The sequence below is a fragment of the Vitis riparia genome, chromosome 1 (genome assembly GCF_004353265.1).
Source record: "Vitis riparia cultivar Riparia Gloire de Montpellier isolate 1030 chromosome 1, EGFV_Vit.rip_1.0, whole genome shotgun sequence".
Taxonomy (NCBI): Eukaryota; Viridiplantae; Streptophyta; class Magnoliopsida; order Vitales; family Vitaceae; genus Vitis; species Vitis riparia.
The window spans coordinates 4,605,191-4,622,351 of record NC_048431.1 but is presented as its reverse complement, the minus strand read 5'-3'; the positions used below and the strand labels follow the sequence as shown (position 1 = coordinate 4,622,351).

Genomic DNA, 17,161 nt, shown 5'->3' with positions numbered 1-17,161 from the left:
GACCCAGCTCTTGATTTGGACGTGGCGACATCTAATTAACGAAAGAACTGAAAATGATAAAAATTATCTTATTTAACTTTATTTAAAATATATATATATATATATATATATATATATATATATATGAAAGATTATCAAATATAACTAAAATTGATTAAAAACTTACAAATTATTTAATTTTATATAAAATAATTCAAATAAATTGAATAAATTTGAAGAAATATTTAAAATTAATTTATTAATTAATATATATATATTTTAAATAAAGTTAAATTTTTATCATTTTCACTTCTTTCATGATCTGGTGTTGGCTGCGGGACCAGCTCTTGATTTGGACGTGGCGACATCTAATTAGCGAAAGAACGCAGTGCTAAACTAGTTTATAGCAACGTCTCCCTCCCGCCTCTCGGCCCATCATCAGGTGACCACGTTTGGCGATTTTTTTGGTGAGTGCTTTATTCTTTTTCTGGAATTATAGGGTTTTCTAGGTTTCACAAAAATTTTCTCTATATTTATTTGGTTGTCAAGAAAATGTCAAGAAAAAAAGAAAAGCAGGGAGAAACCAGAATTTTTAGTACAATCTTTTCATTATTTACTATTTAGAATGCAATGTACTCGTAATGCTCTACTTAGTTGAGTCGAAATTTCTATCTATCTATTTCTTTGGAAATTAAACCAAATTTTTCGTTGTCCGCGCAGTAGAGAACAATAAAAAAATTGTATCTTTTTTCACTCGAAACTCGAAAACTTCTTTTGCAGCGATCGACTGCAAGTCTACACCACGTTAATTGAGCCTCCACATCCGGCAATTTTTCGGTGAGTAATCTCTCTCGTGCGCCTTATCAAATTTCTAGGGTTTTTTGGTTTTCAAAATTTAATCTCCCTGTAGTTGGTTTTGGATAGATCGTAGGAAAAGAAAGAAAGCAGAATTTGTAATCGGTTTTTTACTATTTAATATGTTGAGAAAAACAGAAATCAGAAAATGAATCCTGAAAAATTTATTTTCTTTTAGAAATTAAAGCAATAGAAATCTAAGGGACTTCTTATTTACCCATAATTAAAATTTGGAAAACAATTACTGACTGAAGGATTAATCTCATTAACATGTAAATCAAGTCAATAAAGAAAATGGTAACTTCATTGATAAATGATTCTTGTTGGACATAGTGCTGACTAATCTACTGCATCAATGCTTCATCGAAATCCAAAAACATGGCAGACCTAGAAAGTAAATCTCATGTTTGCCCGTGGTAGTGAAATCTCCCATTTTAGCACCACACGGTTGGGAACTTTGCTTTGCTTAAGAGTTATGACCTTTCATAGTCCTAATGTGGGCCTGATGAACTGGACCTTCCAGGATGTCAGGATGGAGTTTGGGTTACCTTTTGTTTTCTTTTTTCTTTTTCTTTTGACGCTTGTTAAGTTCAGCTGTATCTTCATCACAGCTACCTTACATCTTACTCTAGTTTTAGAATGTGACAAGCTAGTTTTGGATCAAAATTGGTTTTTCTTTTTGATTTGTGAAGTATGGTTGATAAAATACTCCTCTTCATGATATGAAGTTGTGTTTCATTTTAGGAATTTATTAGATTTGAATCAATAATACAAGAGCATAACATCTCTTGAATCCTATCTACATTGCTCAATATGTTTTTCACCTTGCTTTTGCCTCATTTTTGTTGCCCCAAAATAGCATACTCTATAGTTATTAGATTTCAGTTGGTTTTCTTTAACGACTGCCTGACAAATAACAATCATGATTCATGAGGGAAGATACGAGAGACAGGCTTTCTGAATTGCTAAATTTTTGTTCTGGGAGAAAGGTGTATGGTAATTTGAACCACAGATAGCTGGGGTAATAGAGTTCTGTGGTGACAATGATTAGCCTCTGGGATCTCTGTGCAGTATAATTATTGCATCTTTCTTGGAAATGATTGTTTTTTGAAATCATTTTTTCATTCTCAGAACATTGGGTTCTCTAAATATTTGATATTGTTTAAATATTCAGATGCTATATGTTCACTTGGCCTAGTGATACTCACAAAATGCTGTTTTCCAGGTTTTATGTTTGTGCTTTAGGCATGTCATGCTTGTGCCGTAAGCTCATTGCATATGGCATTGGCAGTCTCAGTTGTGCGATCTTGTGGCATGGTATGAAAATTTTCTATGTAGTCCTCTTGATCCTTATAATTAAATCATTCTCATCAGTTATGGGTTGTCCTTTTTGCTAATCAACCAAGAGAGATTCAACTGTCATCTGAAATTTATTCTTGGAAGTGCAATATTTTTATGGAAAAAATTCTAACATAGACAAGTTCATTTTTTTATCATGGATGAACAGTTATATATATATATATATATATATATATATATATATATATATATATATATATATATATATATATATATATATATATAAAATATGAAAATGATGTTTGGAGAATTCTTTGCATAGGATTTATTAAGCTATAATGATTAGTTCCAAAGGAGCTGCTATAGAAGTGGTATTGATGGGCTTAAGAGTTTCAGACATGTTTGAAAGAGAATGGAATATATGACAGTAGGAACTGAAAGAGCAGAAGATTTGGGAGAAAGTGGTAACAAAAATAAGAGTAATGAAGGCTGTGAGTTGACAATCAAATGGCAAGGGTAACGATGATGAAGGCCATGAAGTAGGATAAAATCGTGACAATCAACTCCACCTAAAACAGAACAGCAATGAAGACTGCTTGTGAACTCAAGAGCCTAAATGGATTTGATACCATGTCAATTTGTGAAAGAAACATGAAAAACTGATTCATTTCTTAGAAAAAAAAATAGATAACAAGATAATGAGATATATAGAGTACACTGGTTGACCTATGGGGTGCTAAATTAGGAAAATATCCTAACCTTCTATACGCAGAAGATATAAATCAATGGTAATAATACAACCAGAAACACACAACCAATTTACTGAAAATAATTGCCCATTCTAACAAATAATTGCCTATTCTAATAGGTCTTCTCACGGAAAGCAAGTCATTGGTGTTGACCTTTTATTTGGCCACCAGCCATGCAAAGGCCTTGACCTTTGTCTGATTAAAAAAAAGGGCCTTGACCTTTGATAGGGCTTTTGATTTCCATATGAATTTTGCCAGAGTTAATGAAAATTAAAGTTTCAAGAAAAGTACACTCTTTCGGCCTTTTTCTCCTGAAACATGGTCAAATGACTCTCTTATTGATGGTATGGGCTCCTTATCCAAAATCTGACTGCAAACTTGGTTGTACTTTTGATTGAGGTCAACCAAGAAGTCAAAAATTTGTTCCATCTCAATCATATCTTTCAGTTTCTACGTATCAGCTGCTGATTCTGCCTCCACATCTCGGCAATTCTGGCCCAAGCCCTTGGTCACCAGTTTGAGTCCCCTCAGGGCCACTGGAGGTTTACCTAGTCGTTAACTTCAGGGCCCCGTGGGATTAGTCGAGGTGCGTGTAAGCTGGCCCGGACATCCATGGTTATAAAAATAAAAAAATAAAAAATTCTGGCCCAAGCCCTTTAAGAATAATGTAATACTCAATGATAGTCTTGGAACCTTGCTTGGTGGAGATAATTTTTTGCTTCAGTTCATATAATTGGGCTGCTACATCTTTCTTTGAGTATGCTTGAGTGACTGCTTCTCAAACATCCTTAGCAGTGTAAGAGATGAGTCTTACTGATTTGTTGTTGCATTGGGTGAATTAACCAGGACATCACCATTAAGTTTTTTGCCTCCCATGCCTTGAACTTGGGATCCTCTATATTCAGCGATGATTCAGTGCCCAATGCACATTTCATTTTCCCCTTGCTTTTCAGAAATAGCTACAGATTGAGATCACTCCATGAAGTTTGAGCCATTCAATTTCGAGGTAGTGATTTGGAGTGTAGGATTTTTTATTAAAAATTGAACCTAGGTTTGGCATGGGATTGGGAGAAGTAATGGCTTCAAATGCTTTTCACATTTTAGGTGAGAGACTGAATAAAAAAATGGTAGGAAAAAGGATGGAACAAGCCCAGATGATAACAGTTAAAGCTGGAAAGAATATCATTATTTCTAAGAGATTATTGACAACAAAATAGCAATTTCTGGCAATGAAGGCCAGACAAGAAGAAGCTTTTCTTGACAATCTAGGCCAAGGATGAAAAGATCTGACATCCACCTGCGCTGATACCATAAGGAAAAGGATGACAAATGATCTTGATTACTTTTCTAAATCAGTAGAAGGCCATAAATTATATACAGTAATTGACCTAGTCACAACCAAATAAGGAAATACAACTATCCTATTCTAATTACAAGAAAATTTACAACTATCCTATTCTAATTACATGCAAATTTCTGGGAATACAACTATTTTACAGGTGTGACGGTTATATGAGGTTATATTTACTGAAATGATAAGAATTTACTCAAATCTTCCCAACATAATCCATCTCACTTGTGAAATTGCAAGCATGATTTTCTGGATAGAGGTGAACTTTCATGAGATTGCTAGTGCCGTCAACAAGAAGATAAACTCTCTTGTACAATAGAATGACAAATGCTCTTGAGGAGTTTGAGGGTCTTTGTCATCTTGCTTGAGGTTGGTTTGACTGGTGAGGTTGTGTTAGCTTGTACATATTCTTTTGTTTTCTGTTTTCTCTAAAGGACTCAATGTCTGTCCTTGTATAGCTTTTCTTTCATTCCCCAGTGATTTCTTTTATTGTCTTATAACAAAAAGTGTCATCTTCAAAAGTGGATCTTTAGAAACAAATTGAAGGGTTTTGTAGGTTCTATAAAATAGAAATAATTCTACAATAATATCTATTTATTTTAAAAATTATAATAATATGGAAAATCCATAAGTTGAGCAAAATATGAGAAAATGTGGAGAGCAATCAGGGGGTGAATTTTTTTTTTAATAGACAAAGAGAAAAATAAATTAAAACACGCCAAAACAGGAGGCGCTCCCTACGTACACATGCAGTATACAAAGAAAGCCAAAACAAGGCAACAAAAGAAAGAAAAAACCAAGAGAGGAAGAAGCTAACCAACAAGCCAATCACCAAAAAAATTCAAAAAAGAGAGAGAGTCCAAGTCCAAAAACTATTGAGACCACTCAAGAAGAGACAGAAAAAAGAGGTTCCTCAAGCAAGTATCGGACATCTCTTCCTCTTGGAACGTTCTTCAGTTTCGTTTTCCCCAAATACACCAAAAAAGACAAATAGGCGCCAATCTCCAAACTGTTCTCTTTTTCTTCCCTAGCCCCTTAACTTTCCATTTTAGAAGCAAATTTCTCACTGAAGCCGGGAACACCCACACCACCCCAAAAGAAGAAAACAACAAAGTTCAAAGCTCCCTTATCTTACCACAATGAATTAGGATGTGGTCCGCTAATTCCTCCTCTTTACAAAGACTGCACCTATTAACCATAGACTAGCCCCTCCTCATTAACATATCTACAGGAGAAATTTTACCCCAAACTACTTCCCATGCAAAAAAACGAGTTCTAAAATGGGCATATAAACCCCAAACCTCTTTAGCTGGAAATAAGGAGCTATTCTCATCCTTTAAAGACCTATAATAAGATTTAACATTAAACTTTCCCCTCCTCTCTATCTTCCAAAATAAAGAATCATCCCTTTCTTGAATCTTTACTGCAAAAATATGATCCAAAAAACGAGTCACCTCCTCCAATTCCCAATCTTGGAAAGATCTTCTAAAGTGCACCTCCCAACCCCCGCCTCCACCTCCTTGTCTCCCCCAAAGATTAGCCACTACAGCAGAATTATGGGTTGCAATTCTAAACAACAAAGGGAAAAGATCCTTCAGCTTAGAATCTCCTACCCAAATGTCCCACCAAAATCTTGTGTGTCTACCATTTCCAATACGAATACTAGTTCTAAGAAGGAACTCTTCCCAACCCTTTCTAATGTCTTTCCAAAGGCCCATATCATAAGACTCCCTCACCTCTCTAGTGGTCCAGCCCCCATCCTCCTCTCCAAATTTACCAACAATGACTTTCCTCCAAACACTCTCTCTCTCTAGAGGAAATCTCCAAAGCCATTTTCCTAGCAAAGCATGATTGAAAATCTTCAAATGCCTTAACCCCAACCCTCCATGCCTCTTATCTTTGCAAATAACCGCCCATCTTACCAAGTGGATCTTCCTTCTCTCTTCCAAATCTCCCCACAAAAACTCTCTTTGAATTTTCCCCAATCTAAGTCTCACTTTCCTTGGGATTACAAAAAGCGACATAAAATAGATGGATAGATTTGAGAGAGTGCTCTTAATGAGGTAAGTTGATCTCCCTTAGAAATATATTGTTTTTTCCACGTAGCCAATTTCCTCTTGAATCTTTCCTCTACAACATCCCAAACTCTACACGAATTATGAGGGGTTCCAAGAGGTAAACCTAGATAAGTAGTAGGGAGATTCCCTACTTTACACCCAAAAACCACAGCTGCTCTGTCCACATCCTCTGTCCACATCCTCTACTCCCCCAATTGGAATAATTTCACTTTTCTGCATGTTTATTTTTAGGCCCGATACCACTTCAAAACAAATAACAACCCACTTCCAAAATTCCAACTGGTCCTTGTTATCCTCGCAAAAAAGAAGAGTATTATCTGCAAACAACAGATGGGAAACTGAAACCCCTTCTCCACGTCTCCCCATTACCTTGAAACCCCTAATGAAGCCTTTCTCCTCAGCTCTTGATATTAAACTGCTAAAAGCTTCCATAATTAGCACAAACAGATAAGGTGAGAGTGAGTCTCCCTGCCTTAGGCCTCTAAATGTTGAGAAGAACTCTATGGGAGTGCCATTCACTAAAACTACCATTCTCACAGTTGAAATGTAGAATAAAATCTAGTTTCGCCACTTGGGTCCAAAACCCATTTTCTCCAAAACTGAAAGAAGATGAAGTTTAGTCTGCAGCCTTTCTCTAATAACAAAGCTCCAGATACTGCTAAGCTCCACAACCATCTCCCTAGAGCCTACAAGGAAAACAACTGTCAGGGGGAGAGAGAGAGAGAGAGTAGATGAATCCGTTTCCCTACAGATCCATGCTTTGAGCAGGATCCTAGGAATATGTTCCCAATCCTGTAATAGATAGATGTGGCTCTGAACAACCTACTGCCTTGATCATGAGCCACTGAGCACAGAGGGCGCCACTCTTTACTACAAGAGAGTATTGAGAGACTCTTTACTACAAGAGATTATTGAAAGAAGTCTTCTATTTCCTCTGCTCGATCTCCCAACCATAACCTCTTGGAATCCAAACTTGCTGTTTGTGTTTGAAGAGGTATGAGGTGAGCAAAAACCTCAACATTCATGCCACTGCTGCAACTGGCTACCTCTGTCACCCCCCTCTAAACTTTCTCACAGACCATCCAGTTGGGCCTTGGAAAGTGATTAGGAAAGAGTGGGCTTCCTTCCATTCTAGGGCTTGTATTTCTTTAGAGGACAGGCACAGGATGAGGTTTTGGGATGATGTTTGGTATGGGTAACCCTTTTTTGAGAAGGTTTTGCTCAGTTTTTGAGTAGTGCTTCTCATACAAAAATTGGGTGGCGGATCTTTGGTTGGGGGGAGGGTGTCCAGGGTCATTGGAACCCTTGGTTTTTCAGGTGATTTCATGTCTGGGGGTTAGAGGCCGTGATGTTGTTTCCTAATTCCATTCAGTCAAGGTGTAGTAGGGTTGGCATGGAGGACGCTCTTGTATGTAAGGCTATAAAGAACTGTTGCTTTTTGTCAATTGTTTTATATCTCTCAGTTTGATGCTTGTGATTCTTTCCCTGAAAATATTTTGTGCTCATTGGCCCCTTCAAGAGCAGTTTCCTTGTTTGAGAGACATTTGAGAGAAGATCTTCACTACCAATCAGCTGATGAGGTAGGGTTTCTCCTTGGTTGATAGCTGCTGTTTTTGTAAGAAGGAAGAGGACACAGTTAAATCTTATTCCATTATTAGATGGCTAGCTTTTCGTGGTTATTGGTGGTCTCTTTGTTTGAGTGCTCCCTTATAAAGTTGAAGAGGTGGTGTTAGGGTGGCATGGAGTTTTATGGTTAAGAGACTATAGAATGTATGGGAAATAGTCTCTCTTTGCTTGTTTTTAATAGTGAAGGATATTTTCTTAAATCTCCTTTCGTGTGGTCTCTTAAAGTGGCAGGAGTTGACAATGTTGCTTTCTTGTATTTGCTGGATGCTTTGTGTAGTGCTTAGGTTTTTATGTTCTTTTTTTGTTTTGCTGCCTTTTGATGCTTTTTGCATACTGTTTGATAGGATCTTTTTAATAGATTTATAATTTATTTTGTGCAATTTAAAAAAAAAAAATCTTTCTCAAAACTCAGCATAGTATTGCTGCTTTTCTATGTGGTGGACAGTCATAGTAGGAGCTTTGCTGCTTTTCTATGTGATGGACAGTTGTAGATCTCATGGGGCCTCTTTATCATGGAGGTCAAATGTCTTGCTCTCCACTGTGCAGAAAGTTTTGTTTCAACCATTTTCAAATTCGAGAACATATGACCTTTTATTCACTCATGGAATATTTAATTTATGATAATCCATCTCTTCTAATCTGTTGGCATTCTTTTGTCATGTCCAAACTATTTCTATCGGATTGACCAAGTGTTCTTGTATGCGATTATTGCAAATGCTACTATTAGTGATATCTTATTCCTAGTTGTTCTACTAATCCATCACAAAACCTCTCATTTATCATATTAATCTCACAAAATATTGTGAATTTCATTTCTTCATAATAAATAAAGACATTATGTCTTTTGGTAATCTTATTGCATGTGTTCAACATTATACATGACTCATGGTACCTAAATTGAATGAGGTCTGTGTCTCAGTGTTGCAGTGAGAAACCCTTGAGAATTGCAATAGCATTTGAAGCTGAGAGAGGATATCAAAATGCTTTGGGTAGAAAAATGAGGTATTGTACTAATGCTTATGTTTGATATTTTTAGTTTATGGTAAAGCACAAGTAGGAATATGAGCATTGTTTGGTTTTTTCTTAAATTTCTCACAGGTTCAGCAATTTTCTCCTTTCCAAAATTTCAAAATTATGCTCCCGATCAAAGCATAAATTTCCAGAAAAACTCTTGGATGAAGTAGATAGTTATGGCAAGGCGAGCATCTCAGATCGGTCAAAGTTGCTTAATAAGGTTTGTGCATTAGGTATTGGCTGTCTATAGCTTGCTCTTATATCAATTATGAAGGAATGAATAATTTCTCACTCTTAATTCTCAAAAAGGATGAGTACATCTTATATGGATACAAGGTTGACTAGGCTATAGCTAATTTAGAACTAAATCAGGGAACCTAATTACATGCAGATTTCTAGGAAAGAAATAAAATATACAACCTTACAGATCGATTATAATATTTACAAACAAATTATAGCCATTCAAATCTGGACATAATTTGTCAAATCTTCCAACACTCCCCCTCAAGCAGGTGCAAAGATGTCTTGCATTCCTAACTTGTCTAAGATTTGATGAAAAACCAGATTTGGTAAACCTTTGATGAGGATGTCTGCCAACTGCCTAGTTGAGGAGACATGGTATACAAATCTGTCCGGAATCCACTTTCTTTTTGATTAAGCGTCGATCCACTTCCACATGTTTGGTGCAATCATGATGGACCAGGTTATGAGCTATATTTATAGCTGTCTTGTTGTCACAGTACATCATTGGCTCGTTTATCTTAATCTTAAGATCTATGAGTATAATTTTCAGCTATAGTAGCTCACAAATACCCTGAGCCATAGCACTAAACTCAACTTCTGCACTAGATCTGGCCACAACAGGTTGTTTTTTGCTTCTCCACGTGACTAAATTTCCTTTTGGAAATGTGCAATGCCTAGTAGTTGATCTTCTATCCACCATTGAACCTACCCAATCTGCATTGGTATAGGCTTCCAACTTGAAATCATCATTCTTTTAAAATGTTATTCCCTTAACCCGAGGTTGTCTTTAGATATCTAATAATTCTAGACATAGCCTCCATATGAGACTTAAGTGGAGAATGCATAAATTGACTTACTTACTAGTGTGTGATAAGTAAATTATGTTAACAATATTAGGCTAATCCAACTTATGGTAATCTTAGAGGTTTGCTTTTCATTTTCTGAACAATCCCTTTTGCGAGATTGGATTCTTATTATTATTGTTTTAGGCTTATCTTAGAGGTCCAAAAGGTGTTAATCTATTTTTATTCCTGAGATGATCCTTCTAAGCCTATGAGAATTTCTTCATCTCATTTTATGAGTCTTTTTTCTTTTTAATAAGTGAATTTGAGTTTTTCTCTGCTTTTTTTAGCTTTCTTCAGGACATGGCCTGATAAGATAGGGGCTAGGTTTGTTTGGCATCTATGCGAGGCACAGGCCTGGCCCAGCCAATTCCATCAAAGTATGCTTTTGTTTTGTTTGTTTGTTTTTTTTTTTTTTTTTTTTTTTTGTGAAGACCTTTTCAATGCTTTCAATATTGAGCCTACCAAATGTCTTTCAGAGTCTGCTAAATGTAATCGAGGGAAGTAGGCAGTGTTGACCAAGCTCCTGTGCTGGGGACTCAGCTTCCAAACCAGGATATGTGATGGCATGAGAACCATGGGAGAGGGATTGGTGGTTATCAAGGATTTTTTTATGGTTGTAGTGTTTTGATTTGCATTGAAATATTTCCCCCCGAAATCTCTATATTCTTGGTCGGAGGGTCTTCCAAGGCTTGAGAATTGGTCCTTTGAGATCTTATTGATAAGAAAAAGGGGGGTTAAGGTCTATTTCATGCATGTTGTGTTTTATTTCCTGTGATTCTATGGCTTTATGTGTGCATTGTATACCTCATGTGTCCTAGGTTAGCACCCTCCTTTTTTTGAGTGCCTTGTTTTACGCACACACCCACCCACCCACCCACCTCGTATTTGCCTGCCAAGAAAGGTATTCCTCTTTTCTGCAACTTAAGACATCCAAGTAGTGTTTTTTTTAAAGAAACTTCTCTTATTGTTGCACTTTGCTTTGCTTACAGGTATCAGTTTTGATGGGTTATGATAGTTTGCATGATCTAATTGAGAATGAGAGAGTTCAAAAGGAATCTGATATGAATCTTAAAGATGAAATCAATAATGTTGATATCTCCTTGGCATGTAGAAAATTTCCATCCATCATCTTGGGTAATTCTCCACCGGTGGAATTGTATGATGAGAATGTATGTCATAGTGATGTGAGGAGCCTTTTAGCAGCTCAAATCTGTGAAGAATTTCTCTCCAGTTCAGGTGCTGAGAAGTGGGATGGTCCAGATAGGTTTTCTGAAACATGGCCTTCTTTATGTCCCACCCTTCCAAATATTAACGCTTCATTATTAAGAAAAGAAAGTTCTTCCACTTTGCCCGTTTCTTCTCAGCCTCTAACTATGGAGACTAAAGAAAAGTCGGATGTCTTGGTCACAGTGGAGGGGCCTCCTGCTAATATGGTGCTTGAATCACAAAATAATGTTGAACCAGTTGAGTTGATTCTTGATAAATCTATCAGTTTCATACCGGGATTACAAAAGAGGCACTGTCGTCAACTGGAAAATTGTGGCTTTCACACGGTGGGCCTTAGTATGTTAAGTGCAACTACCTTTTAGGTTTAACATTCTATAAAAAGCTTAGGATGATATTTTTCTTTTTGTTTCCATGTAGTTGCGGAAATTGCTACAGCATTTTCCTCGGACGTACGCTGATCTAAAAAATGCACTGATTGGAATTGATGATGGGCAATATATGATCTCCATCGGAAAAATCTTATCTTCCAGGTAGATTATATAATTTTTTTTATAACAAATAACTTTTTTCATTGATTTTCTTGACTGGACCTCTGCATGTATAAGTAGATGGAAATTTTGATGTTTTCATCTTAAGTGGTTTAATCTGCAGTATTACAGACACATGCCCTGGGGAAAGGGAAAATATTGATGACCCACCCTTCTGTTTATGAAAGATGATGTGTTAACGTGGTTTTAAATATTTAAGGATGCATCTTGACAATGAATTGAGTTTCTGATATATAGGTTCAATGCTCTTAAGAAGCACAAAGTTTTTGACCAAATGATATTGCGGCAATGGTTGAGGATGGCCTTTTTCTCTCTCTAATTTTTTACAAAAATATGGAAATTCTTGTCTTATATGTTAGTTTACCAAAACTAATTGCAAGGAATTCTTTGATTAATTTTGTGTATGTATCTTCTTGCTTTTAATTCAGTTATGTCTTTTATTTTTCTTAGATTTTCATAAAATATGTTGTAAATTGTAGAGTTAAGTCAACTTCATGCATCAATTTATTTGAGATTATTCGACTATAGAACTTCAAATAGCAACTTAAATTTCCCATTTCCATGTTTATGGTGTTACCATGTTTTTATTTGTGGTTTTGCTATGTGTTTATGATGTCATGTATTTAATAATACAAGCAATTATGATGGTTATCATTGTGATTCATTATTAGGATGCCTATGTTCTTTACTTGTTTGGAAAAATGTTGTGATTTTTTAAAAAAAGTTTCAACTATGATATTGTCTTAGACATGCTACCATAATAGTTCATTTTCAATGTGATCATGCTTGTATATGACTCCAGCATTCGTAATTATTTATTAGACTTATTTTTACATCTACAAAAAATTTGTTTTTATGCTTGTTAGCATTGCCAAACTTTTAAGAATTTTACAAATCAAAATTGAATTCAATACCTTGATAGTGTTGATCATAAAGCAATGTAAAATTCTTTACTTTGAATCAGAAGTCTATTTTGATATTGATTATCTTTATCATTCACCTGCAGGGGGGTTAAAGCCAGTTGTTCCTTTTCGTTTCTTGAGGTAGTTGTGGGTTGTGAGATTGCAGACTGTGAATCAAAGTATGAGCAGATGATTGGTGCTAATGATAGTTGGGGAAAGAAAACAATTTATTTGCATTTGAAAAAATTTTTCCGTGGCACTCGTTTTACAAATGTGCCTTTTCTTAGATGTCTTCAGGAGAAGCATAAAGAAGGGGATATTGTATGTGTCAGTGGTAAGGTAAGCTTTTGGGTTGCTCTGTTGTTTGGTTATTTTCTTTCTTCTTCAATGTCGTTCTGTAAATATGATCAACAATGGTTTTCATAATTTTTTATTTGAAGCATGACACTTTCAGAAAGGTGGATATGCTTTTGTTCAATTGTCATTAGAAACTTTTTTATCATGATGGTGGTTGGAGTGAAAATGCATTTTTAGTCATGCTATAAATGGTACTTTTGCATGATCTTTGGAGGTTTCCTGAGGAGTTCTTTCAGTTTGCCCCCATGGGCACCTTAACTGGAAGCCACTCCCACTTGGGAACAGGAGGTTGATTTATGAATTGTTCACTACAATGTTGTATTTCCTTCATGAATATTATATTTTTTTTTTGTTTGAATTCAAGACCTTCACATAAATGTTTCCTTCTGATTTAGGTGAGGACTATGCGTACAAAAGACCATTATGAAATGAGAGAATATAATTTGGATTTGATTGAAGATGATCAAGATTCATCTGTTTGTCCCAAAGGGAGGCCATACTCTATATACCCTTCAAAAGGCGGTTTGAATTCAAATTTTCTTAGGGACATTATTTCAAGGTCTCTGCTTTCTATTTCTTTCATTACGATGTCCCATTGTCATCACTCACCTTAGTTGTTTCTGTAGATTAAAAGTCCACTAGATTATTTATTTGTTTGTTTGTTTGTCTCTTTTCCATGTTCATGCCCAACAATTTGTTTCCTTTATTTATTGCATCTGTTAAATTCCTTGAATTATGTGACTATGTGGTAATATATTTGTTAGTGTGCATGCCAACATCTTTAAGAATATCCCTTCTTTTGTATTCCAGAGCTTTACACAGTTTGCCTGTCAATATTGATCCTATTCCTAAAGATATTATTGAGGACTTCGGGCTATTATCCCTTCACAGTGTAAGTGAACCTGCTGCTTTTCTTTGTTCCTTAAATTTCCTATGGCACATGCTTGTGTTCTTCATACTACATGTCACTTTACCATGTTTTTCTTTTTATTCAACTTGCATGGTTGAACAATGGCAAACATTCATCTGTTGAACTGGTGCAGTTTGATTCTCAGGTGTACAATTATTAGGGTGTGTCATGACTAATATTGTTTCGATCTCTATGAATTGAATTATATCCATTCTAAACAAATACTTATTCCTTTCAGCAATTTGTCTTTTCTAGTGTTCCTTTCATTGTTCAAAATGAAAAAAAGTTTTTGTGGTGATTTTCTTTACTATTATTTGAAATATGTTTCTCCAACATTGTTGGTAGTTTTGAGCGATGGATATGCTTTATATTCAAAAGGTCTGATATACTAGCACGCTACAAGGCTGTAATTCCAACTTCTGGGTTTTGGTTATAAATGGGTGAATATCATGGTTGGTAGTGTTTTAGTTCTGATCTTCATTTTGAGTCCAAAAGAACTTGGGGGAACTACCTGACTACCTTTGTTTACATAATTCCCATTGTTGCAAATCTAGTGGATGCTTGCCATGTAACCTGAATTGATGTTAACACTGTTGATGGCAAACAATGCATTTGGGAAATTATGATGATTTTGGATGTAAGCGAGTCTCCTCATTGGGGATTGTGGCCTTCAAATGATTTTTGTCTCCCTATGGGCTATTTGTGTTTCTGGTGCTGGAAGGTTTCCATCCTTAGCAACAAGGCTTTTAGTGGTGTCTGCTATGGAGTATGTAAGCTTTCAATATTCTACATTCTTACCAGTATGTATGGTAGTTTGCAGAAGAATTTCTGTTGGAGTGTTTAGGATAAGGAAGACAATTTGTTTTGGTTGTTCTGGAAATGGAATGCTGAGGTTAATTAATAACTCACAGGTGGAAAATTATGGGGATATATGGTGAAATCAACTTAAAATTATCAAATCACCCATGACTGTTTCAGAGTAGTATATGAGCTGGTCAGATCCTCTTTAATGGCAGGCTAACTCGAGCATTATCTATATTTTAAAGTGTTGTCAACAAAGAAAGATAGTGTTATAAATAGAGGAGAATGTAGAGAGATGGATGATAAATCCTTCCAAGTTGGAGAAGTAATATGAGGAAAGACAAGAATGAGAGTGAGAGCATCAAAAGCCTCCCAATCACTAGCTCACACAAAAATGGTCTCAAGCAGGGTTCGAAGTATTGGCCTAGTCGTATCCGCCTTGGCCAAGCCCACTTCGAAACTGATATCCGAGTTTGACTCAAAGATGGTTTGGATCGATTCAAAAGGAGAAGTAGCCTAGAACTTGAGCCTTGAGGAGAATCAATTGTGGATGGTTTTATTCCCATTCACCCAGTTGTAGAGAAAGAAAAAAAAGGGTTTAAAAGAGAAGAAGAGGGTAGGGAGGATGAAGAAATGAGTCTTGGGTAATGAGGTAATGGGTTTACCCAAGAGGTTATTTGGGTATTGTAGATGGTTTTATTCCCATTCACCCAACTATAGAGAAAGAAAAAGAAAATGGGTTTGAAAGAGAAGAAGAGGACGGGGATGATGAAGAAGTGGGTTTACCCAATGGGTGTTTGGGTATTTATAAAATGGGTAATGAAATGTTTTGTGGTAGTGGGTGTTTGAAAGCTGGCATTTTGTGGCAATTGATTTTTGCTTTATTTAATGTACAATGGGTGATGAACTCTTCGATAAGAGGGTTGCTTTTGAGTTGGGGAGGCTTCTTTGTTGTAGAAAAAGGAAAAAGGTTTGGAAAGTAGCTCCTTTATGTATTTATTTTGGAATTGGACTAGATTGTATATTGGGGATGATTCTATTTCCTTGCTAGATTTTGTGGATTACCTAGGTTCTTCGTAGGGTGCGGTTGCTTGTTTTTGTGTATTCGCACCTTCATTGCTTTGTATACGTCATGTATTCTTTTTCTTTTATACAATTGTCTTTACTTATCAAAAAAAAAAAAGGGGTAATGAATATAGTGGTTTTTATACAATAGATAATGAATATAATGAGATAAATATAAATGTAAATATAATTTACAAGAATCTAATGTAATTACATTTTAAATAAATTACTCGTGTATAAATTAAATTTTTGTTAGATAAAATATTACTAAAAAAAATTAACAATTACTTGTATCAATATTAAATGTGATTCATAATTTGAAAAATTTAACATGAAGATATTAAATAAAAGAACTTTTAACATTAAAGATTGGTAAACATATTTTTATATTTATTTAAATAATATTAAATATAATTAAACTTAAAATTTTATAAAAAGTATATTTAATTGTATATATTTTGCGTATTGTCCGATACTGATCTGAGATACCGAGACCGATGTGCCTTAGGACCTCTCGAGTCAATGACCAAAACCGCAACTTTGAACCATGGTCTCAAGGAGGAAGGTGGTCCCCCATAAAGGCACAATGAAGCATATGCTTCTCTCTTAACCAACTATTAGCTTCTAGACTTGCCTCTCTAAGCTTCCATGAGATAGAATGACTTGCATCTCTAGATAGCTTCACCATCCCCTATGGTCAATAGTCACATCTTCAAAATCCTCTCTATTGTTAATCATCCAGGAAAGAACTGTTGCTGACATCCAGAATAATTTAGACATTGTCATATCACAAAAATTTTAAAAAGTTTTCCCGTCATCCACCCCTTTATATTTTAATGCCTAGATCTTTTTAATCTCACTTGCTTGTGGACTCGTCCATTTAATGCTGATTCTGATGTGATCTGCTTAATTATGCTTCCGAAATTTCAATTTATGACTGATAAGTTTGGTATTATGGTCATGGATGTGACTCCATATTGTTTGTCTCTCTTGCTTGTGTCTATCAATAACATTTCCCCTCAATATTTACATGTTTTCTTTTACCAATGTAGGCTTATGTGGGGATTCACCAGCCGAAGGATTTAAAAGAGGCTGATTTAGCTCGCAAAAGGTTGATATTTGATGAGTTCTTTTATCTTCAGGTGATTAAACTGCTTGTCATCATATCATAGTTCCATTTTACTATAGCTTTAGGTGATGTATGAATTGTTGGTGGCTGGCAACATTTCAAACCTTTTCCTTTCTGGTCGCTGCCATTTCAAGCCTCTTACTTTCTTTGTGATCAATCACTGAAACTTGTTTCTACCCTTCT

At 35.6% G+C, this 17,161-nt stretch overlaps 1 protein-coding gene across 5 annotated transcripts in view; it reads left to right on the top strand.

Annotated features, from left to right (window-relative positions):
• Positions 1-314: 314 nt before the first annotated feature.
• The window catches only part of LOC117912767 (ATP-dependent DNA helicase homolog RECG, chloroplastic), a 46,228-nt gene continuing 29,381 nt past the window's right edge, over positions 315-17,161 (top strand). For 2 of the 5 annotated variants that reach the window (XM_034827755.1, XM_034827507.1), the window contains exons 1-11: positions 315-446; positions 760-816; positions 2,060-2,151; positions 8,857-8,939; positions 9,036-9,171; positions 11,029-11,592; positions 11,684-11,796; positions 12,821-13,055; positions 13,469-13,632; positions 13,884-13,965; positions 16,902-16,991. In XM_034827755.1, the coding sequence (XP_034683646.1) occupies positions 2,113-2,151; positions 8,857-8,939; positions 9,036-9,171; positions 11,029-11,592; positions 11,684-11,796; positions 12,821-13,055; positions 13,469-13,632; positions 13,884-13,965; positions 16,902-16,991 (1,506 nt within the window). In that variant the 5' untranslated portion in view covers positions 315-446; positions 760-816; positions 2,060-2,112. Of the gene's footprint in view, positions 447-643; positions 817-2,059; positions 2,152-8,856; positions 8,940-9,035; positions 9,172-11,028; positions 11,593-11,683; positions 11,797-12,820; positions 13,056-13,468; positions 13,633-13,883; positions 13,966-16,901; positions 16,992-17,161 lie in introns of those variants that run through there. The other 3 variants (XM_034827676.1, XM_034827590.1, XM_034827832.1) reach the window with 3 other exon arrangements.